The sequence below is a fragment of the Psittacula echo genome, assembly GCF_963264785.1.
Source record: "Psittacula echo genome assembly, chromosome: Z".
Lineage (NCBI taxonomy): Eukaryota > Metazoa > Chordata > Aves > Psittaciformes > Psittacidae > Psittacula > Psittacula echo.
This window is the reverse complement of record NC_137742.1, coordinates 74,332,387-74,360,280: the sequence shown is the minus strand read 5'-3', so window position 1 is coordinate 74,360,280 and position 27,894 is coordinate 74,332,387. Positions and strand designations below refer to the sequence as shown.

The window sequence follows — 27,894 nt, the reverse complement described above, 5'->3', positions numbered from 1 at the left end:
CCTTCGTAATCGCGGGCTTACCTCTAGGTCCCCACTTGGGCCCGCTCGGTCTCACTCGGCTCAGCCGAGGCTCGAACCGATCACTTTCGCTTCCCTGCCCCGCACTGGCAGCGTGGGCGGTGCGTGCGGCGCGGGGCGGGGCAGGCGCTCCCGCCGTGGCCCCCGGTCCCGCTTACGGCGCCGCTGGTGCCTGGCCGCGGAGGAGCCGTCCGCAAAGGAGATCGGTGCCGGGGTCCCGCCGCTCACCATGGGAACCAACGCGCCGCCACGCAGGGAGCTCTCTCGCGGCCCGCACGTAAGTCACCGGTCACGGGGGGCGGAACTGGTCCATAAGCCGGCGTGATGCCACGCCGGAGACGCTGGAGCCTCCGTGCCCCCGTTTTTCCCCCCCGACACGGGACTGCAGCCGTGCTGGAAGATGTGCCGGACATCGGGAAGCTCTCTAGAGAACAGAGCTGAGGGGCTGGCCGTTCCCTCTGGGTCCTCGTTATTCAGTTCACAGCGACCTATGGAGAACTGGTGTTCCATAGCACTCTATTCCTTCACACTGTGACCTCCTTGTCTGTGTTTGGGAAATGACAGACTGGGTTTGGACCTGTTGGGCTGCTAACTGGAGGGTGGTCTTCTCAGGGTCTGTTAATGCATGCTTGAGCCCAGAACCACCACCGCCACCACCCCATCCCCCCTTATGTCTGTGCTGGGCTGCACCCCCAGAGCACGAGCAGCAGGTCAAGGAAGGTGATTCTCCTCCTCTGCTGCACTCTGGGGGGACCCCCCCTGCAGTCCTGCATCCAGCTCTAGGGCGGCAACACAAGAGGAACTTGGGGCTTTGGAGCAAGTCCAGAGAAGGCCACGGAGATGCGAGGGTTGGAGCAGCTCTGCTCTTAAGACAGGCTGAGAGAGCTGGGCTTGTTCAGCCTAGAGAAGACAGCAGCTCCCAGTGCCTAAAGGGGCTACAAGAAACCTGGAGAAGGGCTTTTGACAAGGGCCTGTAGGGACACGACAAGGGGGAATGGCTTTAACCTGACAGAGGGGAGACTGAGATGAGATCATAGGAAGTTCCTTCCTTCTTGTGAGGGTGGTGAGGCCCCGGCACAGGTTGCCCAGAGAATCTGTGGCTTCCCCATCCCTGGCACTGCTCAAAGCCAGGTTGGATGAGTCTTGGAGCAACCCCCTCTAGTGGAAGTTGTCCCTGCCTGTGGCAGGGGGTTGGAACTGGATGAGCTTTGAGGTCCCTTCCAACCCAAAGTGGTCTGTGATTCTGAAATACTGCCTCAACAGCCAGGTCAGTCAGAAAGTGATCTGTAACTACATGATTTTGAGTGACCTCCTACACCCTGGCACATAGGTGGCCTTGGGAGAAGAGACTGCTGGTCTGTTAGTGGTGCATGGTCTCTCCAGAGGGACACAGCATAGCCCACATGAGTGCCAAAGTTAGAACATCTGTAGGGAGAGTTGTCCTTCCTGCAAAATCAGGGAATATTTTAGCAGTTGCTTTTGTTTCTATGTAATTCTGTGCTTTCATTAAAATCAAAGCTTTAATAAAGGATTATGATAGCAAATCCAGCTGAGAAAATTAGACCATTGAAAGTTAAGTCATAATAACAGCTGACTCTTGACACTCTTCATGAGTGGTTTTTTTCTAGGTAAGTATCAAAAAGAAGGAAGAAGTAAATGGCCATTTAACATGCTTGGTTTTGGGTTTTTTTCCTTTCCTAAGTGTCATCCTACACTCCAGAGCTTTGCTCTTCATTCACAGGTTCCTGGCTTCCTGTCCATTTACAGAAGGTTTGTGGTCAAAGGCTTTCTGTGTGCTCTTCAGAGACAGTACCAAATTAAAGTTGTATGGTTGTTTTTACTTTTCCTTCACTTCTGTTTCTTGTTTGGAAAAAAAAAACCCCAAAACCAAAACCAAAAAAAAGTTGCTGGTAATGAAAATAAGGGCTAAAGATACCCTAAACAAAAAATGAGGACATTTTATTCCTGACCCAGAATTAAAAGCAAAGATGTACTTTTGTGTAATGCCTGATACAGAAAACACTGTGTTCTTGACTGGCATTTGAGATAAAAAATCTGAAGTTAATTCCAGGAGATTGTAAGTCATGTAATAGTTTAGGATTTAAGAGTACTCTGAAAGTCACATGAGTAAAGAAGACATTTGAATAACTCAGGTAATGATACCTAGTATGTCACAAGCTCCCAAGAGAGGAGGATTCACCTTTTGTTTTATTGAACACCTATGCTACAGCTACACTTCCTTGCCTATTTTATATTCTCTGTCACTCAAAATTTCCTCATCTGTCTTTGAAACTGTAAACTGATTACATGCTTTGTGCTGTAACCATCTTTAGAATCACATTTTCTTCTTCCATCACATTTCTGTCTTTGTGCATACAACATCTGAAGTAGAAATCCACAGACTACACACAAAATATATTATATGGAAAAAAGGTGGAAATACATGTTTGCTATTACCATTCTTTAGTCCTGTCATTACAGCTCTGCTTCACATGGCTGGCTGAGTTTGTTGGGTTTTTTTGTAATTATGTAGCAGCATTACTACCCCTTAAAATTAGGAATTACCAGTGAAGACATAATATTTGAAGTATTTATCAGCTGACAGTCATATTGAAAACACAGCCACATGCAAGCAGGATGCCACAGAGCCTCAGAAGGGATAGGAAAGACATAAAAAAGAGATACAAGTTGGACAAGAAGTGCGAATAGGAACTTCTAGATCTGTTTGCAACACAGGAGGTATTTATTAACAGGCAAAAGTTTGATGCAGTATCCTTCTTACTGCCAGCCATTTAGCTTCCTTTTCAACACTGTATGTCAATTTTAAGTGGAAAAAATAGGCAGTCTTATCATTAGATGATAATTTCTGGCTCCTCTCCTCCTTTTCTCCCATCTTCTGGCCTGTTGCACTTCCTGCTCAAAGGACAGTTCTTGCACCTTTGTGAAGAGCTTGCAAGGCTCTACACACCCACAGACACAGCAGTGCGTCTCTGGACAGATAACATAATCTACCTTCAGTCTCTTTGCACTCATTGGAAGGAGTGTTGGAATGAGGGTGGAGGACTGCACGGTGCAGAGAAGAACACAAGGTTAAAACCACAGCACTGCTGGAAGGTGGTAATTTTGGTATCTTCCATCCTTAAAACTGTAATTACATGGTAGAGCAAAGCAGAAACATAGGGTTTAGCTTCCACTGAAAGCTGGATAGAGAATTAAGCTCAGCCTTGCAAGCCTGCCTCTTTAAAGAAATATACACAACTTGTGACTGTGATAAAAGCCGAGTGAGCAGAACTGAGAAAGCTTAGCAGAACTTGCTTTCTGGTCACATATGACAGCATTTGCAACCAGGTAAGTTGGCTGTTTCTTCTGCATGGTTTCCTTGACCAGGTTTGCATAACAAATAACTCTCCCACCTGTAGCTTAAGTGGAATCTGGACTCTTATATTTGGCAAACTGACCTATTGTCTTACCTAGCGATGACAGCTTCCAATCAAACTGATTCCTTGGTGGCACTTGTCCAAATACTCTGAGTACATACAGCAGCTCTATTCATCCCTGTCTGAACATACCTCAAGTTGTTCCAAGTAACCATGGAACAACTTGTCTGCTGATCAAGGGGTTTAGGTGCACAGCACAGGTACCAGCACAGCAAGAGGAAAAATTCCACCACAAGAATCTCCCCAGCCTACACTGCCATCATTGTCCAAGACCAACTGGTTTGAAGCCAGCTTGGGTACTATTCCCCATGGATATTTGATGTGAGCCATCAGCACTAGCAATCATATTTATTCCAGCACGACTGAACAAGGAGTTCAGAAGTAACAGACAAACCATGTACTTAAGAGCTTTTAATCCAACTAAAGAAAGCAGACCCTTCTGAAGGATTAAACAGATCACACAGCAGAGAGAATCACATGAGGACAGCAAAAAGTGGGTCAGTTCCGCTATTTTATTTTTAGAGAAAGGGAGTGGGTAAGTTTTGGTTTCAGATGAAAATAAGATAAAGGCTTAAGTTGTTAGAGATTGAATGAATCTATTGAGGTAGCTAACACTCTTTCCAGTGCTTTGCATGGGTTTCAGATGCACACTTATCTCACACCCCCTACCTTCAACCAAGGAAGCCCCTAGAATGGAGGCTGCTTTTCATCCAGTGCCTCTATTGCATCCTATAACTGCCTATAACTTGATTCAAATTTTATAGGATATAGACAAATTAAATTACATTGTAATACACCAGACACCAGCATATGCAATTTTTCCAGTAAGAAAGAGGCTTTTCATGTTACAGAATGCTGGCAGCTCTAAAGATGTGAGAGATCTATGTTGTGCTGAGGAGAGAAAAAACCCCAAAATTTCCCTTTGCTTAGCATGTATGTCATTGTCTTATCTTCGATCTCTTCCCTTCCTCTGAGACATCAGATAAAGGCTACAAGCCAATGATGTGATACTGGCCTCACTAACACACTGCTGTGGTTGCTTACAGTTACTATTAACTGCACAGCTCACCCAGTAGCTTTAACCAGGAAAAACAAACAGGAAAATGCAGGGAGGTAATATCTTGTTACGTTTTCCTTACTGTGTGCATGTTTGCATTATCCTATATCATGTAGTATGCATTACTTGGTCTTTTCCTGCAAGGGATTTTCATAATGGAGCGTATTCACAGCAGCTCAGCATTGCTGTGCCACAACCTCCACAAGTTGTTAGTTTGGCTGTGTCAGAAGTACCTGCTCTTCTGAAAGCACTATGACCCTTACCTTTAAAATTCAAGTTTCTTTCAAGTGTTTTAGGTTGGTCAGTACAGAGTTGACATGGACATTCTATGATTCTGAAAATCTTAGCCTAAGTTTTTACTTTCTTACACTCAGCAGCTATTTATTTTTTTATAGATAAAATAGATATAAACGACGAGTTAAGGAAAGAAGTAATTAGAGCTCAGCCTCATGTAGATGTTGATTTTAAAAAGACATATCCCTTTGCTTTCAGGAGGGAAAAAGTAACCTGGTGTTTAGCCCCAGAGCAGAAGATCACAGCACTACTGGCCCTGTCCACACTATCCATCTCTGGATTTAGTCATGCACTGATAAATCCCTGTCAGACCACAGTTCAGCACCTTTCACCTCTTTCAGGATAGGTTTCCAAAGAGTCTGATCTTCGAGCCAGCAGCAAACCAAACCAGATGATCCTGGTTCTTCTGTTCAAATCTGAAGCAGCGTGATCTCTCTAAGAAGAAGTAAGCACCTCAGCTCCAGCATTTCCAACACCTTGTGTGTTAATGTTCATTTAGTCCCTGAAGGGCTGTTACCATTTCTGCATAGCTTTTGATGAGAAGGCCAATCACAGAATCAACTAGGCTGGAAAAGAGTTTAAGACCATCAAGTCCAACCTCTACCCCAGGACTGCCACGTCCACCACTAAACCATGTCACTAAACCATGTCACTAACGAATTAATGTGAATAATGAGACCCTTCTCTAACAAGCCCCAGTACTGCCTCAGGGCTTGGCAAGCACAGGAGGTCATCTCAGAATCAATCATAGAATCAACTAGGTTAGAAATCAATTTGGTTGACCTTTAAGATCATCAAGTCCAACCGTTAACAATCTGATCTTCACAGTGCCAATCTTCACAGTGTCATTAGAGATTTTGCACAGCAAAGGGCAAGGCTGCCTGGAGCAGGCAGATCATCATAGAATCACAGGATAACAGACTGGTTTGGGCTGAAAGGAACCTTGAAGCTCATCAAGTTCCAACCCTCGCCACGGGCAGGGATGCTTTCCACTAGACCAGGTTGCTCCAAGCCCTGTCCAACTTGGCCTTGAACACTGCGAGGGATGGGGCAGCCACAGCTTCTCTGGGCAACCTCTGCCAGTGCCTCACTACCCTCACAGGGAAAAACTTCTTCCTCAGACCTCATCTCAATCTCCCCCCTTTCAGATTAAAGTCATTCTACCTTGTCTTGTCACTACATTATGAAAGAGGCTTCGCTTCCCATTTCATCTTTCTGGATAGCATTTTTTCTGGAAAGAAGACTTGGGGCCCAGCTCAGTAACACAAGATAAATTTCATCCTATTTATGTAGTATATGAGGTCTGTGGGGGAGAAATAACCCAAAAGAGGCATAAACTTTCACCCTTGTTCTGTAGCTTGTGTTGCAAAACACCATTAGAACATTTGTGGAGAAAGCACATCACAAGAGGCACTGATGGTTTTGTAAGAGTAATTAACTCTCAATGTAGTAACTATGTAACTACTAGTATAATTCAGAATTTGTGAATATGTACACACTTTCATACACTCATGCACAAACATGATTCAGGCTCTTCCTCAGAATTTTCTTTCAGTAAAAAAGCAGCTGTAGATTAATTGCTGAGCTTATCATAAACCAAAAGCATTTACAAGAGATAGTGCAAACTTACTTAATAGTGACATCTCCAGAACATGCACAGGTTTTTAAGCAATGTGCAATATACATGAAGAGAATCTAGTGATGAAGAGAACAGTGAGTGGAACACAAATTGAACATAAGGTGCCTTAAAGTTTCTGTTACTACTGCTGTTGAGCGTTTCAACTGAAGATCCCTGGTAATAAGAGAAGTGGGTGTGCCGCTATGTTCTCAAAACCCTTGAGGCTTTCAGGACCTGACTCACTGGACCACAGCTGTCTAAGAACTTTTCAAATGTCACCATAACATGTTATTTCTGTCTCACTTGGGCAACAGTAAATTCAGAATTTTAAATTCCCAAGGGCAGGTCTTAAAGGTTTTGGGTTTTGTTTTGTTTAGTTTAATTTACTTTTAAAATTACATTGCCATAATTCCTGTTTAATATATATGTGTATTTTTTTTAGTGGTATTTGTTCCTCAAAGGCTTTCTAAACAAATATTCATAAGTGCTAGAAACATAAAGTTTTTCTCACCAGTAAAGACCAGGAATGCAACCATTCGCAGTTCACAGAATGATCTGGGTTGGAAGGGACCTTTGAAGATCATCTAGTCCAACCCCTAGGGTTGCAAGGCATTTCCACCACTCGCATCCTCCACACCCCTGGGCTTTCACACAAATTGTGAAAATAGGGATTTTAAATCCTTACCTATTCAGACTTCATTGCATTCTCTGAGCCTCCTTGTAACCCTTCCATGATTCAGTGCTTTATGGATACTGAGATGGGACCCATCATGCATATTCCTTACATCTATTTTCTTCTAGGTATGTCAGGAACAGGAGTCACTATTCAGGTTAATGTTTTCTAAAAAGTAGAGGGTGAAAGCAGAAATTATTTGAGCTACCTCATTATTTTATGGATGAATAAAGATATGATTTGGACTGAAAAGCTGTGTCAGGTACCAAACACCTGAATGTAGCACGTGCTTGTTAGGGCAGATGGCCCTACCAAGCTGGACTGTCAGGTTTCAGCCACACAAAAATGAGATCAACCAGAAGGTGGAAATGGATGAATAATTATCATTTTGCTGTGATTGTGTGCAACAGCCACCTTTACTTAGGTGCTTTCATAGCTAACTATAGTGGGCATGGGTTGCTGTTGTTACACACAGTGCCTTGGGTATTGAATCATAGAATCGGCTAGGTTGGGAAGACCCGTAACATCATCAAATCCAGTTATGCCAGCACTGCCAAGGCCACCACTAAACATTCCACAAAGGACCCATCTACAGTTTATGAACACTTCCAGGGACGGTGATCCCACCACTGCACTGGGCAGCCTGTTCCAATGCCTGACAACCCTTCTGGGGAAGAAATTGTTCCTAATATCCAGTCTGAACCTCCCCTGGTGCAGCTTGAGGCAGTTTCCTCTCTTCCTATCACTTGTTCCCTGGAAGAAGAGACCAGCCACCTCCTGGCTCCATCCTCCTTTCAGGTAGTTGTAGAGAGCAATAAAGTGCCCCCTGAGCCTTCTCTTCTCCAGACTAAACACCCCCAGCTCCCTCAGCCGTTCCTTATGAGGCCCTTTAAGCAGCTCCATTGCCCTTCTCTGGACCCACTCCAGCACCTCAATGTCTCTCTTGCAGTGAGGGACCAGAACTGAACACAGAATATCGAGGTGCAGCCTCATTACTGCCCAGTACAGGGGCATTATGATTATTCTATATTTAAACCGGCAACGGCAACCTGTCCCTAGACTGAGATACGTTTTCCCGTTCCAAAGCTCAAGGCCGCCCGCAAACCTTGGGCTCGCCCGCTACTCGGCGCGGCCCAGCCCTCAGCGGCGGGGGGGCGGGACGGGGCGTGCGCGCCAGCTCGCATTTGATGTGCTAGGATCCAGCACCGCCGCTGCAGGCTCAGCACGGGGCTCAGTGAGCGCGGAGTGGAGGCGGACAGGACAAGACAAGACAAGACAGGACAGGACCGGACCGGGCCGGGCCGGGCCGGGCCGGGCCACGCCACGCCACGCCGAGCCGCACGGATTGTGCTGGCGGCCACAGGGTAACTGCCCGGGGCGGGGAGCAGCGCTGCGGAGCCGCTGGTGCCGCGTCACCCAGCAGACCGGGGGGGTGGGGCGTGAGAAGGGACGCATGCGCCGGGAGCACCGGCGGGGGCCTTAGTGGAGGAACGACGCCGCTGGGGGAGTGAGAGGAGTATGTTGTGAGCACTCAGCTGAGGGGCTGGGATGGAGGGCGGGGGGGGGGGGGGGGGGGGGGGATGCGGGAAGCGAGCGGGAGAGGTAGGAGCATGCCAACCCCATATAGTTCCACAAGGCCAGGCGCAACGTCCAGCCCCTGGGCCGAAGCATTCCCAAACCCAAACACAAGCTGGGGGAGGGAATGGATGGAGCAGCCCTAAGAAGGACTTGGGGGTGTTGGGTGAGGAGAAGCTCCCCATGACCTGCAATGTGCGCTTCAGCCCAGAACCCCCTCTCGCATGTGCTTGGCTGCACCCCCAGAGCATAAGCAGGAGGTCGAAGGAGGGGATTCTCCCCTCTGCTGCACTCTGGAGAGAATCCCCGTGCAGTCCTGCATGCAGCTCTGGAGCAGCAACACAAGAGGAACGTGGAGCTGTTGGAGCAAGTCCAGAGAGGGCCACGGAGATGCTGTGAGGGCTGGAGCAGCTCTGCTCTGGAGACAGGCTGAGAGAGCTGGGCTTGTTCAGCCTGGAGAAGAGAAGGCTCCTTAAGGGGAGACCTTAGAGCAGCTGCCAGTGCCTAAAGGGGCTACAAGAAACCTGTAGAGGGGCTTTTGACAAGGGTCTGTAGGGACAGGACAAGGGGGAATGGCTTTAACCTGACAGAGGGGAGATTGAGATGAGATCTTATGAAGAAGTTGTTCCCTGTGGGGATGGTGAGGCCCTGGCACAGGTTGCCCAGAGAATGTGGCTGCCCCATCCCTGGCAGTGCTCAAGGCCAGGTTGGACAGGGTTGGAGCAACCTGGTCTAGTGGAAGGTGTCCCTGCCCGTGGCAGGGGGTTGGAACTGGATGAGCTTTAAGGTTCCTTCCAGCCCAAACCAGTGTGATCCTGTGATTTAACAGGCTTCTACAGGAAATGACCCTGCAAATGGGTAGAGACACACAGAGGTATGTTGCATGGCAGGAGTGTTTTCCATGCAGAGGTGTCTCTAGTATGTATTGTGAGCATGGAGCAGGAACGGTCTGTTGCAGTTGTGTGAGAAAGGAGGTTCACAAGGGCAGACCCTACACTTGGGTAGTAAATGTCTTTATATAGAGGGGTTGATCTCCCATACCACATGAGGAATGGTGTGTGGTGAAAAGATTGATCCTGTTCCTGGGGGGAAATCATGGGAAGAGTTTCTTGCCTTACCATGGGATCACACGTGCACTGGATAGCATGTGCACAGAGTGATGGTGGGAGTCCTTTTGCCTCTCATACAGATGTGTTGAAAGACTTGGTTTTGTTTATGGTCACTTGCTGGAACAGGCCCTGATGTGTGTGCATGAAGGTGATACAGAAGCAATGTCTCCAAGCGTGGTGTGAATACATACACTAGTACTAGTTCCCCCTAGTACAGATGTGGGAAGTGTTTTAGGGAGAATCATCTACATGCAAACCACACAGCAAAGCATATGATAAGCTCAAATGACACCACAGGCATGCGCAGAGTGTACAGACTGTAAAAGAGGAGCTCTTTGGTTTTGAAAATCAGCACTTTGGAAATGTCAGCGTGGAATATACAGGTGGTATCCTTTGTTGGTGAAACACTGATGGAGTGCTCCGTGCATTTGAGACTGCCAACAAAAATAGTAGCTACTTGCTTACTGTAAAATCTGATGCAGAATTCCCCAGCCTTAAAAAGTCCTTAAACTCTAGTAGTCTAAAAGCCTTAAGATGGAATATGGAAGAGCAGTAGACTAAACCAAGTAATTAATTATCTCAAGTAGTCCTTTATGGAGAACTGTCTTATTTCTCCTCCTTTCTGCTGAAGAGTACTAGTCCCATCAAGGTGAAGAGGTAGACCTGGGAACAGGACCATCCCAGACAAGATAAGGCTCTGTAAATCAAACTCAGTGTGTCATCAAACATACAGAAACTAGCGGGCAACTGTCAGTTGGGCACAGGATAAGGAAGTGGCAAAATGAATTTACCCAGAGTCTGCTCACTCCCAAGTTGCTTGCCTGAACTAGAACCATCACTTCTTGTCTGACAAAGCAGTTATCCTTCAATTCATGCAAAGCAGGTGTTTAAGAAGCGCAATTTTTCTGTCCTCCTTGCTCTTCAAGTAGTGTCTTACAATTCTAGAACCCTCATTCCAAATCCAGAAAAAATACCATCTCCTAAAAATCATAGGTTAAAAAAATTAAAAAAATACCATGGTTCACCACAACTAGAGATGTACCAGAACTGAACTGCTGGATCACATATCTTCCTGGCCACACAGATCGCATTTAATTACAGCTGCTAGTGGCAATTTTGGAGGTAGATGTGGAGATGCTTCACAGGCATATGAACTGACCAAAATCAGAAGCTAACCTTTGATAAATTGGGATAGTTTCCTGACCACCCTAGCATTACTTTCTACCAAAACATTTCTTCATTATGTGTGATAAAACCTAATGTGTGTTAAAAATAGGGAAATCTTTGAAAAGTTGCTGGATTTTGTAAGTTTTGTTAAGAGTGGGATGTCACAATAGCCTTTCTTAAAAATAATTATGGAAAAAAATACAAATGTAATGTACAAAGAGCATGAAATTGGATGTCAGTATTGTCACACCTGCACAGCAGCTGCTCAGAAAGAGCTCCCTTAGCGGTCTAAACCAGCACAAAGAGCGATACTGCTCTGAGTCAGAGATGAGCAACCGTCGTTCATTGAGCTGGAGTAAAAATCTGATGTAGCATTAGATTTCATACTGAAAGGCTTGTGCTTACTTAAAATAGTTATTTTCAGAAGGAGAACAACAAAAACCTTATAAATAGCTGGTCTGACAACTTCTGCTACCACCTCAGTAGTTTCTGTTTTTCAGGGAAAGGAAATTCATGTTATTTTTGAGAGTTAATTACTGTATCCTTTTTAAATAGGCTTTTTTTTTTCTCTGTGTGTTTTTTTCCAATTGCTAAATGAAAACCAAAAAAAACCCCAACCCATACAATAAGAACAAGGCAAAATGGTAAATGGAGGATAGGTGAGCATTTAAAATCATTACGTAATTTAATCAGATACTAAGCAAGCTGTAAAATTGGATTAGAGAAAATATCTTGTTACAGTACCTGTTGATGTTGCTTGTGAAAATGCTGAGTTTGTGTGGCATTTCAGTTGTCAGAAGACTTTTTGGTTTTGTTTAATAGCCTCCAAATTGCCTGATGCTAATCATAATCTTTGTCTACTTGTCTACAAAAGTCGTTGCCTTAATGTGACCTGATATTGTATTACTGAGTATCTTGACGTACTTCGGCTTCCAAAACACTATGGAAGGATTCAGAAGTCAATGTTTAACTCGCTTCACCTCACCAGAGCGTGTTTAACGTAAACTGAGCCGGCAGTGTGCGTTCACAGCCTAGAAAGCCAACCGTATCCTGGGCTGCATCAAAAGGAGCGTGACCAGTAGGTCAAAGGAGGTGATCCTGCCCCTCTACTCTTGTGAGACCTCACTTGGAGTATTGTGTACAGTTCTGGTGTCCTCAACATAAAAAGGACATGGAACTATTGGAACAAGTCCAGAGGAGGGCCACGAGGATGATCAGGGGACTGGAGCACCTCCCGTATGAAGATAGGCTGAGAAAGTTGGGGCTGTTCAGCCTGGAGAAGAGAAGGCTGCATGGAGACCTCATAGCAGCCTTCCAGTATCTGAAGGGGGCCTACAAGGATGCTGGGGATGGACTCTTCATCAGGGACTGTAGTGACAGGACAAGGGATAACAGGTTAAAACTTAAATAGGGGAAATTTAGATTGGATATAAGGAAGAAATTCTTTACTGTGAGGGTGGTGAGGCACTGGAATGAGTTGCCCAGGGAAGTTGTGAATGCTCCATCCCTGGCTGTGTTCAAGGCCAGGTTGGACGAAGTGTTGGGTGGCATGGTTTTTTAGTGTGAGGTGTCCCTGCCCATGGCAGGGGGGTTGGAACTAGATGATCTTAAGGTCCTTTCCAACCCTAACTATTCTATGATTCTGTGACTCAGGAAAAAACTTTCTGTTCACACAGCCTGTCAGTGGATGTCTCTTTAGCAGTTTGTCGTCTTCTGTGGTTTTGGAATATTACATTTTTCATATTTTTCTTTCTTTTACTAAGACATCAAGAATTTTCCCATTTATACGGAAGTTTTCATCTGGACAAGGAAAAGTCATTTTGCTATTTAATTGCAGTTGAACTTTCACAATACTTAAGTTTGGTTTGTATAAAATTTTTATATATTATTTCTAGAAAGAAAGGTATTCAAAGTAAGTGAGTTTGAACTATAATAAATAAATCTGTCTTTTTCCAAAATCTTCTAATGGTAGATACTCCAAGGTATCAGCTGCCTATTATCAGTGGATGAGTTAGTGTGTGCCCACAATACTGGTCTGCACTTGTGTATGCTGTTCATGAAGTTTACTTACTATAAAGGTTATTATTCATTCTTCCTTTCTGTTTGTTTGTTTGTTTGTCCCTATCATTTCAGGAATTGTACTTCAAGAACCTTTCAAAGCAGAAACAAAAGGAAGTCATGGAGAAGAATGGAAACAACCACAAACTTCGTGTTTGTGTTGCAACTTGCAACCGTGCAGATTATTCCAAGTTGGCTCCCATTATGTTTGGTATTAAGGCAGAACCACAGTTCTTTGAGCTCGATGTTGTGGTGCTTGGTTCCCACCTGATTGATGATTACGGGTAAGGTGCATTTCTCCATCTCTGCCAGTCTGTTTCTGGGATGTCAGAGATAACATAATGAACATTAGGTAACAAAGTCCTTGTTGTTAGTAATGTACACATCAAATTTATTTTTTTTTTTTTTTTCAGATTTTATTTCATTTTGCAGTTCCTTCTGAGATAGCATATTTATGGTTTGTTTTTTTTTTTTTAACCAACCTTGGTATTTCAGAAAATTCTATATAAATGCTGTAATTGAGATCTTCAACAGGATCACAGACTATTTGAAGTGAGAAACCCAGCTTATGCAGATATCCCTGAGAATCTGGTGATTATCGAATGAAGATGTGCTACAGTTCTTAATTTTCACAGGGAAAAGATAACCTTCAGTCATTTTAAGTTGCAGCTCTTCTTCTTTGCATTAGAGAAAGTACTTACATATCCTATATCCCAGGGGAATATTTTTAGTTCTTACTTCCAGGATTGTGGAGGAAGGAAAGGGTGGTTTTCTCTTTCTGACAAAATTAATAACTGATAGATATATTAAGTAGGGTTTTGCAGGAGAGTTTAGGGTCTTTTCCATAACACCCTATTAAGTAGGCAGTTGGATCACCTGCCTGAGAGGATGGAATATCTTGGTCCAAATCCCTTCCTTTGGAAGGACTTCCCACATTCCCGATGAATATCCCTGTATTTGCAGGGGAAAAGGCAGAAGGAACAGCATGCAAGCTGTTGGTGGTGGTGCAGTAGTTTGGTTCGTTTTGCTCAGGCTGCATTTGCCAGTAAGTGGTACAGATTGGAAATGCTTACTTTGTGATCAGACTTTAGGATAAGGCTGGCAGCATATCATCGTTGTCGAATTTTTAGAAATATTATGCACATCTTCTGTTGAAGACATATTGTGGACCTTCCAATGAGAAATTTTGGCACTTCATAACAATTCATAGTATTCAAGGAATGTTTTAATTTTATCGTTATGGAATGAAGCTAGTAGTATGCGTGGAAAACCTTCTTCTTTTCATTTTAAAGCCTGTTTCCTTTGAACTTGAGGCCTCTGTGCAGTGATTGCTTAAGTGTGTGAGTATACAAGTCTTCATATATCTGAAATACAGAATCTCAAAAAATGGATGCTACCTGCAAGATGTCTTCCTTGAACATACAGGCCTCAGCTTTGCATAGTATCTGTTGGGATTTATATGTTTGTCCAGCAAAGTCGATGCACTGCTGAGAAGTCAACACACCTTTATTGAAAGGAAATCTTACGAAGTGCCAAAATTTCTCATTGGAAAGTCAAAAACATGTCTTAACTGAAAATGAAATCATGCCATATCTATTACCTGAAAGGCTCTGCAAACACAGGAACAAAGAGTTTGATTTATGAACACATTCATCAAAGCTCCTCCTTAAGGGTGTCTAGAAAAACCTGATGCTTGGAATATAAGGGAATGTAGTCATGTATGTTCATATTTTAACATTCTGTTAAAATCTTAAAAAACAGTTTCCTCAAGTGAAGGAGATACGGTAAGTCGGCCCTTGTTCAAACCCAGTACAACTATAATACACACTTATTTTGTCAAGCTGTTTTGCTGTAAAACCAAATTGTATTTACTCTAACCCTCTTCCTCTTCCCTTCAGTAATACCTATCGTATGATTGAACAAGATGACTTTGATATCCATACAAGACTGCACACCATTGTGAGAGGGGAGGATGAGGCAGCTATGGTGGAGTCAGTGGGGCTTGCGTTAGTCAAGTTACCAGATGTCCTGAACCGCCTGAAGCCTGACATCATGATCGTTCATGGGGATAGATTTGATGCTTTGGCCCTGGCCACATCTGCAGCCCTGATGAATATTCGCATTCTTCACATTGAAGGTGGAGAAGTCAGTGGGACTATTGATGACTCGATCAGACATGCTATAACTAAACTGGCCCACTACCACGTGTGCTGCACAAGGAGTGCAGAGCAGCATTTGATAGCCATGTGTGAAGACCATGACCGCATCCTTTTAGCAGGCTGTCCCTCATATGATAAGCTTCTCTCTGCAAAAAACAAGGACTACATGAGTGTTATACGCATGTGGCTAGGTGAGCATACCACTTCTAATGTTTTTCATATGACTTTCAATACTAGACAAACTCAATAACTAGGTTATGAGCTTGTTGACCAGTGGCTCTAAGAAAAGTACAGGAAAAAAGACTTTTTGCTAGGAAATTCAAGTTTGGTTAATTGGAGTTAAATATGAAACACCAACCTGATGCTTCTCAAAAAAATAGCGTATTTATTAATAGTATCTAGTATTTATTTCTTTCTACATTTTCGCTTGTTCTGTGTTCTGCTGTCTATACCTGGAAGGCTACAAATCCATCCTGGTAAACACATCTGGTCCTTTTGCCACATCAAAAAATACAATTCCTTAAATCGGTTATTTCTCTGAGACGAACAATTTAAAACCAGAATAGTCTTATATGAACCATTATTTTGATGTAAAGGATGTATTTAAGTAGAATCAAAGCTGTTAAGGGCTAATTAAAAAAAAATCAAAGGGAATTTATATTATGAACATTCTTTCAAGGAATGCACTGCAACAGGACAACACATGCCAAATGCTTTTCATGCTTCACTGACTTTAAATAATTGCTGTGGACAGCAGGGTTTTGTGTTTTGCTTTACCTTTGACAAAAAGTCGCCTGTATGGCACATTAACCTGTGTAGTTGGAAGCTGGAATGTTCTTAGATCAGTAGGTGAATATTTTTCAGATAAACGTTTTTATCAAATGTACTAAATCAAGTATGACTGACTTTTTTAAAGCAATGGGGACGGAGTCTTTGATTGAGGATGAACAACAGACAGATAACCTGAGCAGCTTCAGGGGTTTCATGTTATTCCAGGTTATCACTGGTGTGAGAACAGGCTGTTGATTCTGTTACACTCTTGCAGAACTTTAGATGTCAACCTGCAAGTTAAGAGTTTGTTGGGGTTTAGGTAGTGGTCTCTAAAGTTACAAGACTTGCTTAGAGAGGCAAATACCAAGCTAGATCCTCCTGTTACCCTGTTGAGTTTTACTGTAGGATTGAAGTTTGTGCTAGATATCCCATTCAGTGCCTTGACTGATCAGGCTTTCACAGCAGTAATTTCAAAAGTATGTCCTCAGTTCCTCTTACTATTCTGTGACAATGAAATAAACATTTTTTGGACTCCATTTGGACAGGTGAAGATGTCAAAACCAGAGATTATATAGTTGCTCTGCAACATCCTGTAACCACAGATATTAAACATTCCTTAAAGATGTTTGAGCTGACACTAGATGCACTCATCTCCTTCAACAAGAGAACACTTATTCTATTCCCTAATGTGGATGCAGGTGAGTAAAACACCTTCATGACGGAGGGACACATAACAGATTGTCTTTAAAGCATGCGTTGGTTCTTACGGAGTGCTTTTATCCCCGAATTTCCAGCCAGATGGAAATAATTGATGGTCTCAGCATCACATACACATCTGCTGCAGCTCCATCTTCACATTGCTGAATCATGTTGCAACTTTTCAGTGTGGTTAGGAAGATGAACGGAAACCATGTAGGAGCAATATTAGTGCCTCTTAACTAAAAAACACAAACAGATTTTTGCAGTGTATTTTGCAATCTAACCTGGGCTTACATGCCCAGCTCTGCAACTTAACACTGTGAGGATAAAAAGAGAACAAAAACAAATGAGAGCTGGTAACTCCATGAACTGCTGTGAGCTCCTTTGCATGTCTGGACTTTAATCAGTTAAAGACAGAACTTGAATCATTCATTCTACCTCTTGTTTTTCTGTAGGAAGCAAAGAGATGGTTCGGGTGATGAGGAAGAAGGGCATTGAACATCATCCCAATTTTCGGGCAGTAAAGCATGTCCCATTTGACCAGTTCATTCAGTTGGTTGCTCACGCTGGTTGTATGATTGGTAACAGTAGTTGTGGTGTCAGAGAGGTGGGAGCATTTGGTACACCTGTCATCAACCTGGGGACACGTCAGACAGGGAGAGAAACAGGTATCTGTTTGCTTGATGACTTTAATTTCCTCATGGTTCTGAGGTTTTTTCTTTCACAGGATAAAGTCAAGTGAATGCTTGACAGAGCATAATTTTTGACCCATTTTAAAACTTCACTGGTTATTCCTGTATGCTAGTGTTGCTTGTGTGTTTTACCTAAGATAATGGAGGCTTTTGTCTACAGACAAGTTAAAATACATACCCATCTGCGTTGGATTCCATTTAGCAGAACAGGCAACTAATTGTTTTGCCTTATAGCTAGTTTGATGTGTGATGTGTATTAAGATTGTGAATTTTTTACCACTTCAGGAAGTAAGTGGGTATTGTGATATTTCACAGATACAACACAAAAAGCCATTTACCCTGTTTTTATTTGTGGTTTTAATTTAATAATAGAATTCTGTTGAAGGCTAATATTCTACTCTACTGTGTTGTAATGCGTGACAGCGTGTCATAGGTGTCACCATTGCTTCACTGGGAGCTAGGGGAGGCATGTAACTAATGGAGAGCCATGTTGATCTAGCTGCAGTCTTCCCTGCTCAGCAGAAATAAAAATAGTTCTTAAATTCTAAAGCACTTCTTATCCCATACTATAATTTGAGGATCTGATCTGTCCTGTTATGTCTACTTTTGTCATCTAGGTGAAAATGTTCTTCATGTTCGTGACGCTGACACACAGGATAAGATTCTGCATGCTCTGCAGCTGCAGTTTGGTAAACAGTACCCATGGTAAGTACATTCATCTTGCTTCATTGGAGGGCACGTTAAAGCAGGAGGGTAGAAGGCGTTTAGTCCTGAGGTGGTTCATTGTATTTGTTCAGAGTGCTTTTAATGCATTAATCTGAGGTTACAGTTTTTCATTTCACATACCTCATTCAGAATTACAGTGCAATATCTGGTATGCAGATTAGTATTTGTAGAGCAAAATGTAATGAGTAATGTTTTGATAAAACTAGTAATTCAACATCCAACAAAAAGTCAAGAGAACAAAATTCATGTTTTAGCTTAGACTAGAATGGTTAAGAGACCTCATTCCATTGGAGCAGCATGGAGAGAACACCCTGTCTGCCTGCCTCTGACTTGTGCCTGAGGGGCATATGGCTTTATAGCTGGGTTGACCTCAGGCATGATACACAGAGAGTCCTGAGTGCAAGCTTCCAGGGGAGCTGCAGGATTGTAGCAAGATGCTTTCCACTATTCTTCAGCCATACAATATTAACCCTCAGTTGTTTAACACAGCAGTTCTTGAAAACTTCAGGACATAATATCGGTCTAGTTAAGGACAAGATTCAAAAAGTATATTTCATAAGAACCTCAGTAGAGTGATAAAACTGAATTCTGTAATACCAAATGTATTCGGTATTACAGCATGTATGATGGTATGTTAAAACCAGACTTACATGTTGAAAACTGACATGACTGTACAGTGTACTATTATGTAGTTATCACCTGTGTCATAAGTACTTCTAATTTGGACTTAGCACAAATGTAAACTTCCTGTAATTTTAGAGCTTTACTATATGGATCCTTTCATTAAACTCTTAATATTATTCTTTTTTGGCATCATTAACTTTCCAGTTTTCTACATTCCATGTGTTGTATTCCAAAATGGAGCTAATGCCAAACTTGCACTATATGTTGTATGATACTCAAACTGACACTGTCTGCCATATTCCATGACAGACTCAAGAAGTGTGAACTGCACTATTGTTGTAATAGCCGTATCATACTTTTGTAATGACACGGTGTTGCAGCCGTCTGTGATACCAAGAACTTTATAGATTGCAGTGTTATTTCCAATTTAATTGATTATTTTTTTTAATATTATAGCTCAAAAATATATGGAGATGGTAATGCTGTTCCAAGGATTTTGAAGTTCCTTAAATCTATCAATCTCAAAGAGCCATTGCAAAAGAAATTCTGTTTTCCTCCTGTCAAAGATAATATCTCTCAAGATATTGACCATATTCTAGAGACACAAAGTGCTCTGGCTGTGGATCTAGGTGGAACAAATCTCCGAGTAGCAATTGTCAGTATGAAGGTAAATGTTCTGTTGTGCTTTTAGACATTCTGCAAACTCCACTGGGCTTTGTGGTTCTGTCCTGCAGTGGGTATATGGGTTTACAATGCAAAAGAGCTCCAAAACAAAGCAGTCCTATTGGCTTTTGCTTTTGAAGGATAATGTGGATTTTTCCCTCTGCTGTACGACTGGTTGCACCTTTCATACAGTCTCGATACAAGTTGCCTGCTGGTTTACTCTTGTAAGACTGCTGTTAAACTAGCAAAGCCCTCCTTCTGCAGGGAGTCATACAGACCTGAAATGATAGGGCCACTTTCATATGTGTTGGTTCCCCATAAAAGGTGACTTAGTCACCTTGTACATTTTTATATGTCAAGTGAAAAAGAGAGAGGCACCAAGAGCAGTCTTTTTACTTCCCCATTGCCTTACATGGCCATGTAATGGGCACACAGAACCAATCTGAGCAACAGCCAGCATTTAGCGAAGCTGAGGGAAAGTGGGTGGGTTCAGGATAACAGAGCTTTGCATCTCTTGTACCAAGAGAAGAACAGCCAGAGATCAAAAATTCTCAGTATAGTCCTGCTTAGAAATACAGTCAGTAACAGTACTGAGCCTCAGCTGGAACAGTGGTCACTATAATGCATCGCACCCCAGAGATGTAGCTCACTTGGAGAGAGAATCAGAAGGAAAACCAGCAATAATTATTACAAACATGGAAAACAGGGAATAGTTGAAGAAATTAGAATTGCTTAGAGAAAACTGACGGGGAAAAAAAAGTAGTCTTCAGAATGTAAAAGCCTCTTCGATTAAGAGAAAAATCAGATTCATGTGTGCATGAGCAAGCAGTAAAGTATAAAAACTGTGGAATGAAAAATTATTTAAAAGTTTTTCTTACTATGTAGCTTAGCTGTCAATGCAAGAAAAGGCTGGAACAGATAGTCTAGAAGGATATGATGTTTTCATTGCTGGAATGATAGGAAAACATTTAAAAAAGTCTCAAAACCAGCTGAATTTTAGGGGTTTGATCTTGCATTGGAAAAGGGTGGTGAATTTCATTTGTTTGATGCTCTTCTAAAAATCCTATCAGGGGTTGGCTGGTTGGTTGTTTTTTTTTAAATCAGAGTGAGAAGGGTCAGACTTTCATAATAAAATTCATACAACAGATGTAAGCATTTAACAGGAAATGGCAGAGTTGAAGGTGTATTTCTTTTCATGAAGAAAAAAATTAGTTTCTCCTTTTAAAAGCTGTTGTCTGCTGATAATGTTTGCTGCAGCCTTGTTTTCCAGAATAATTTCCTCTGATTTCTCTCACCCTCCAAAACAAAAGTGAAGAGGAAACATAAACATAGAAAGTCCTCAGTCCAAACCATTCTATTATGGTACTGAGATGGTGGGATCTAATTCTCAGACCACTGACATCTTGGAATTTTCTGTGTTGTTTTGTCAACAATGATTCAGCTGTGTTGCACATAAACTTTTGTTATGCCTTTTTGCTTAGTTGTATTAATACAGTGCTGTTCACTTAGATATACTGTGAAGTACAAGGGATATAATAGGGAGAATATTATTGCTAAGCAGTGTGTTTTCTGCAGTTTCCTGGCCTAATCCTGTAACATTCACATTATGTTAAGATTAGTTACTTATTGCCCATGGATTCAGGCATCATAATGAATGCTTTCACAACCACTGTAAGATTCCAGAGGCTGAAAATAATCCTTTCCTCGTGGACCCTCCCTCCCCCATACAGCATACATTATAGGAGATGCAACTCCAGAAATACTTCAAGTGACTCAGAATTGTAATTGCTGGGAAGAAAAGTTATTTCTGAACAGATAGGAAATGTGGCATTGAAATGTCTAGCATTTCTGTCTGCCTGACCTCTCCTGCTGGTAAAAGGTTAGCGTCTGTGACACATGCAAAACCTTCATGTGGTCAGATTGGAAGCATTTTATTCTTCAAGTACTATGGGATTTCTGTCCTCCTTAGCAATTGCTGCTCTCTCCCTCTTTTTTTCTTTTTTTAATACTTTAATGTTGAGCTTAATTGCATTGCTGTATCATGATTTACTCCTAATAACAGTTTCAGTAGCTCCTGTAATGTGTTTGCTTACACAATCCATGTGTTACTTCCAATATCTATTTTATTTCAGATGGGGGGTTGATCACAGTAGCAGAATGTAATGTCTGATCTTGCAAACGTGTCCCTCAGAGTTGTCAGGAATCTTGCGCAGAACAGCCTGTAAGACCAAGATCTAAGGCATGCAGCTATATTATTTTTTCAAAGAGACAAGTTATGACTGTTTATTTTCAAGTTGACCTCTAGTTTAAAGTGAAAAGAAGTTTCATCATGAAGTACGTTTCTGTGGGGTACCTTCTGTTGGTTTTAATTTCTAGGGTGAAATAGTTAAGAAGTATACTCAGCTTAACCCTAAAACTTATGAAGACAGACTAGAGTTGATTCTAAAGATGTGTGTGGAGGCTGCATCAGAGGCAGTAAATGTGAACTGCAGAATTTTGGGAGTAGGTAAGTTAACAAACACTAACTTTGTCTTTTCATCCAGGTTTTTCAATACAAAATGAAATCGCTACTGATTAATTTAAAACACCTTTCTGAAACAGATTTTTTCTATTTCAAGCTCTTAAATTACATTCTTCACACACAAACTTTTTTAAATGTCTGTGAAAATGAGAGGCTGACTGCAAAGACGGATGTTGTTCCAGTCTGTAACAGCGATGAAAGCAATCTAAGTTAATCTAAACTATATCTAAAATGTGTGATGTATAGACTTCATGTAGATTTTCCCTGCAGTCTCAGAATTATGAATCAGATATTTAGCGTATATTGAAAAGCTCTTGAAACAAATGCAGCTGAATCCTCTACTGTCTGTGAGCCTTTCCTCATGGCCAGGATCAGGTGCAGCAGAAGTCTCAGTTGCAGGAGGGCAGACGAAAAAGGCTAAAACCTTAGATTAAATCTGCAGCTAACAAAGACAAAGTAGATTTTCTGTTGATTTCAAGTTTACTTACACTGTAGTATAGTTCCAAGTTAAACTTCCTTTTTTACCAGGCAGGAATCGGTTTAATGATGATGGGGGCTTTGGTCTTAGATACTACAGTATATTAATGTGACCATGATTTTTAAAAAGGACATAAAATCCTCATTTTAGCTAAGAAATGCTCCAAAATAGAAGTAGTTTGCTCCAGACAAAAGCTTGCTTGAATCACACAGTATGAAGAAAAGTTAATTTGAACTTCTATTAAAGTTTTTTTTCAAAACAATATTAAGTACACAAAGCTGTAAGGAGAAATATGTCAGCCCTTCAGACCAAATCCTCCAGATTACCCAGTAGGTAATACACGTGACTTAACCACCCTGATTATTTTGTTGTGTCCTAATGCTAAATCTAAAACCTCACAGTCCCTGTGGAAAGGATGGTGATCTCTGCGGTGCTGTACTATTGGAGATACCAAAGAAAATTTTACAGTCAGCTACACTTACTAGGGTAATGAAACAGTAAACTAGTTTACAGAGGTTTATATGTTGGGAAAAAAACTTGCCTTTTGTTTGTCATTTTACGGAAATTACAGTCCTTTTTATTCTTCAGTGCTCTTCCTTCTGCAACTCATTGCTTACAGCTCAATTACTGACTTATGAGGGGAAGAGTTGTACCACAGAATAAGAAATTTCTCACTTGGATATTTCTATTAGCTGTTCTTTGCCACATGCAGACTCATAGTTTGAATCAGACTACTAGCTGAAAGTTCTCTTTAAAGAATGGCATATAATTCCTATGGGAATAATTAATATATTAGATTCTAGTCATTTCCTTAAGATTAATAATCATAGAAAGGAGAGTTCCCAGAACTTTTGAGAAATTTTTGCAAGACCAAGCAGAAGCGCTGGGCTTAATCATGGACTTTACCAGTAACACTGGATTTCTTCCAGCTGTCATAGGTAAGGGTAGAAGTAATAGCCATTGGAAATGAATAAGCAGGAAGAGCTACTAGCAGAAAGCAGTGAAAAAGAAGTGTTTTCCTCCGTTTAGTCCTATAAACTGCTGTCTGCACTCAAAATACGGTTACATGAGCATAACTTTGATTGAAGAGCTCCCACTAATACAAAACAGGTTTGCAGGTTTGTAGGACTCTGGAAAAAACATAATTTTCAACATCTTTTTGTCACGATCATCAAATAAGTTTAGATTGTAACAGCTCTGCAGTTAGTTTTAATTTTGTTACATTTATTGGGTTGGTTTTTTTTTTCACTCAAATAATTTATATTAAAAACAGCTTTCTGAAAATGGCGGGGAAATTAAAGACCATCAGGTGAAAGAAACTAGCAGCTGTTACTGATGTTTTGGGGGTTTTTTGTTGTTGTTTTTACTTTTATAAAACAAAGGAGACCCAATCTATACACAAATGATACAAGTACTTAGGAGAGCTATATCTTTATATATATCTAATATAGCTATATCTGCTATATTAGGCAGTATTTAAGTCACCTTTCTGGAGGTGATAGTAGAGAAAAGAGGATGAAGAGATAATTTCTGCTAGTTCTGATAGCTGTTTACATCAATTACAGAATCATGGCATTTAGACGTGTTCTACTAAGCTATTGCTGAGTTAGCAAGTATTAAATGTTTTGTTGCAATAAACATTTTGTTCTTAAAATCCTGGGGAGACCTTCACAGATTGATATTGGGAATGTCATTTCTTTTAGGTACTTGCTGACAGTTTCTCAGATGGTTTGTTCTTTACAAAGTGAGATTTTTGGGAGGGTAAGACACCCACACCCCCCCCAACTTTAATATTCAATTCAGCTGTTTGTCCTGTTGCTTTTGTGGCTGCTGTCTATTACAGTATTAACTCTGGGACTCTTTTTTTCTGAGCATCTTTAGATAAGGGACACAATTATATAATCTCTGTACAAGAATAATACATAAAATGCTCAAACTTTTTTGTCCAGAACTAAATACCTCCATAATAGAGTGGCTTTTTGAAAGGTCCTGACAGAGTCCATTAACTTTGGAAGCATCTCCAGCTAGAGAAAGCTGGTTTGGCTAATAATGCCTATTACTAACCATTATTCTGTTCAGTAAAGTACTGAAAAGCAGTGTATTTTTTAAGTAGAAATCACTACTCCAACTCCAGCTATTATTTTTGGTCATTCTAAATCTTGAGATTTACAGGAAATTTCAGGACAATTCTACAGTTCCAGGGTTTCAACAATTTGTTTTGTACAGTTTGGTTTTGTATGTCTTTCATACATGACTAAAAAGAAACAAGTATTATGTGATTTGCTGCAATCTTGCCTGAAGTAGGAACATTAACTTTCTGACTAACACTAACCATTACCTATCTAGTTAGTCTTAAGATAATGGGTGCATTGTGATTAGAACAATGGAGTTCTACGAATTACTTTTATGTGCCAGAAATTGCACTGACTTAGAAATTTTTATTTTCATTATCTGCTTCAGTGCCTCTTATTAGAAGAACAAATAATTGTCACTGAAAATATAAAAACAAATATTTATTGAAGTATAATGCAGACTTAATTTTTGTATCTGGTATTTCTGGGACTTAGGTATTTCCACAGGTGGACGGGTAAACCCCCGAGAAGGAATTGTGCTCCATTCTACAAAACTCATTCAGGAGTGGAGCTCTGTGGATCTCAGAACTCCAATATCTGATGCTCTGCACCTGCCAGTCTGGGTGGACAATGATGGAAACTGTGCTGCTCTAGCAGAAAGGAAATTTGGTCATGGAAAAGGAGTAGAAAATTTTGTAACACTCATAACTGGTACAGGTGGGTATGTTGTTATAGTCACTCAGAGGCTCAGCTGATCTTAAAAGCACAAACACCACCACTGTGCGAGGAAAATATTATTAGGTTGTTAATATTAGGTTCTTAAAGCAAAAATCCTTTTGCCACTATACCTGTTTGTTTCTTTTAGGGTACTTTTTAATAGATTCAGGCAAGTGAAACCTTTTGCATAGTATAAGCTTCTTGATGAAGTTACGATGATACAGCTGTGCAGGCTAAGCATTTTTTCAAAATTGTGGAAATCTGAGCAACTTTAGCTGGAATAACTTTGCTTTTTTTCAGCTTTATAGCTTAGTTCTCTTCCAGCTGCAGGTACACAAGTCAGCTCAGGATGTATATTTAGGAGATGAGGAACTTAATATAAGAAATGCTTATTATAGCTCAAATGCAAATGTGGGGTAACTTTTTTTATTTGTTAAGCATATGAATCCACCCACGGGTTGGGAAGGGGCAGCAGAGGATTGCAGATTTAAGTGTCCTGGCTTTTTAGCACACAGGTTTAGCTGTCTAAATACAGCATTAAAACGTCTCCTCTGAAATGCAAAATTGTAAGGCCACTTGAAAGGTTAGTTTTGTGCATAGAAAGCATGACTGACAAGCTTAAAAGAGCTGTCAGTACCATCCATATGCTTCTTAAGAAAGGAGCTTTATATAACCATTCTGATATCCATGTGAATACAAAGGAGCTGTGAGTGTGGTTATCAGGTGTGTCAAACAGAGAAGAGTTCTTCCATAACCGTAATTTTCAGTTTTCAGTGCAGATGCACATATTTTATCTTATCTGTATTAGAATAAGCAAATGTCAGTCTACTGCAGAGTTGGGACCTTTAAAACCTGTTTGATTTCTGTATTTTTTTTTATCTAATCTTTGCAGGAATTGGAGGTGGAATCATTCATCAACACGAATTGATCCATGGCAGTTCTTTCTGTGCTGCTGAGCTTGGGCATATTGTTGTATCTTTAGATGGACCAGAGTGCCTGTGTGGTAGCCAAGGATGTATAGAAGCATATGCCTCTGGAATAGCATTACAGAGAGAAGCTAAGAAACTGCACGATGGTATCTGTGTACTTTATTTCTGAAAACATGATTGCTAAATTTCAGCATAGAAAGACATTTGCAAAGATGACATTAAGAGAAAAAGACTTGCCATCTTTTTCTAGGAGGAGTACAGTCAACCAGACAGGGTTTCTCTGTATGGCCACCCAGGAGGCATCACAACCCGTATAGCACAATGGAGTTCTTTTTCAGTAGTGGCAGTATCCAGCCAAGCCACATTTAGAACCATTGTCTCAAAGTTAACAGAAGCAAGTAGTAGACTTTAGTCTCTCCCTTTTAAGCATGCTGTAAGGTAATCTGACAGGCATTCTGTGAGGTTTGGTTTCACAGTGATTGGCTTTCAGCAATGGCTTCTCAGTCTTTAAGTTTGAGAACATTTATATTTTATTTTCAAAGTTTTGGCGATGACAAGACTAGTGAAATACCATACTGTAACTCTTTGAATTTGATGTCCTGCTTCTGCAAGCAGTTCCGTGACTAACGCAGCTGTGATCACTTCACCTAAACTCAGGGTTGGACAGATTGGTGAGGATTCAGACTTCAGTGTGCAAGTAAAAGAGATGTAAAGATCTTAGGTGCTTGTTTGTCACCCTGTACTTCTTGACTTAACACATCAACATGTTTTTCTCTTGGCTTTCTCTTCCCTTCAAACAGAGGATCTGCTTTTAGTAGAAGGAATGTCAGTGAAGAAGGAGGAGGTTGTTAGCGCTGCACATCTCATTCAGGCAGCTAAACTGGGGAACTCAAAAGCAGACAGCATTCTCAGAACAGGTGAGAACGCAGCCCAAAGAGTGGAACCTTCCCATTATTGTATTTTCAGGAATACGGAAATGGTAATGACCTGTAACACTACAAATACAACTCTACATATTGAGGACCTTTCTATAAAAAAATTACTAATGGCAGTGAAATTTTAAATATAAAAATTAAATAAATTGTGAGCAGAAGTGTGTTATTAAAAGTCTTTGTTCAATTAGAAGATGAAAAGTTTCTGCAAAGATCAACGAACTCATACCGGAAAATCTGAGGACATTTCTTTGTAGGGAAGTGAATCGGCTAGTCTGAGCACACACAGGCAATTTACATACTACTTTGCATGGGATAGTTTACTGTTTTACTAGCTTTAAAGGCAAGCCTCTTCCTCATACGTAGCTGATAGCATTAAGATGGTAGAGTAATGCTTTCCTATTTTCTCTTAGCTTACAAGTTTGTGGTAATGATTTGCTTTGCCTTTCACATCCGTATCATTGGATAATGCATTATTGTGCAATAAGATTGCCTTTTTTATCTTTTACTTTTGAAAGAAAAATTAATGGCAACGCATATTGTCTGATACTGTAAGCTCAAAACTAACTGCCATATGAAATAGAACACTTTCCTGACAGTGTCATTTGCTGCTAACAGACCTGTTTCAACTACTGATGCCTGGACTGTTTTCACTTTTTTTCTTTTCAGCTGGGACAGCATTAGGCCTTGGAGTTGTGAACATTCTGCACACCATGAACCCATCTCTTGTGATCCTTTCTGGAGTTCTAGCTAGCCACTATGTTAATGCTGTCAAAGACGTGATAAATCAACAGGCTCTGTCCTCTGTTAAAACCGTGGATGTGGTTGTCTCAAATCTAGCAGATCCTGCTCTTCTTGGAGCTGCTAGCCTGGTACTGGATTATACTACACGTAGAATATACTAG

The 27,894-nt window shown here is 41.3% G+C and overlaps 1 protein-coding gene across 3 annotated transcripts; it reads left to right on the top strand.

The window, feature by feature from the left end:
- Nucleotides 1-247: 247 nt before the first annotated feature.
- On the top strand, nucleotides 248-27,894 carry GNE (glucosamine (UDP-N-acetyl)-2-epimerase/N-acetylmannosamine kinase; the record flags this gene model as incomplete). 3 transcript variants are annotated; one of them, XM_080638166.1, is made up of 12 exons in its annotated part: nucleotides 248-295; nucleotides 13,082-13,290; nucleotides 14,905-15,356; nucleotides 16,482-16,634; nucleotides 17,091-17,303; nucleotides 17,945-18,032; nucleotides 19,134-19,344; nucleotides 21,717-21,846; nucleotides 24,907-25,128; nucleotides 26,021-26,203; nucleotides 26,858-26,974; nucleotides 27,659-27,894. In XM_080638166.1, the coding sequence occupies 12 exons, from the start codon at nucleotides 248-250 to the stop codon at nucleotides 27,892-27,894; spliced, it is 2,262 nt and encodes a 753-aa protein (XP_080494292.1). The 3 variants fall into 3 exon arrangements, with proteins under 3 accessions (XP_080494292.1, XP_080494293.1, XP_080494294.1); XM_080638167.1 differs by lacking the exons at nucleotides 248-295; nucleotides 16,482-16,634 and having other exon boundaries at nucleotides 13,010-13,290; XM_080638168.1 differs by lacking the exons at nucleotides 248-295; nucleotides 24,907-25,128 and having other exon boundaries at nucleotides 13,010-13,290.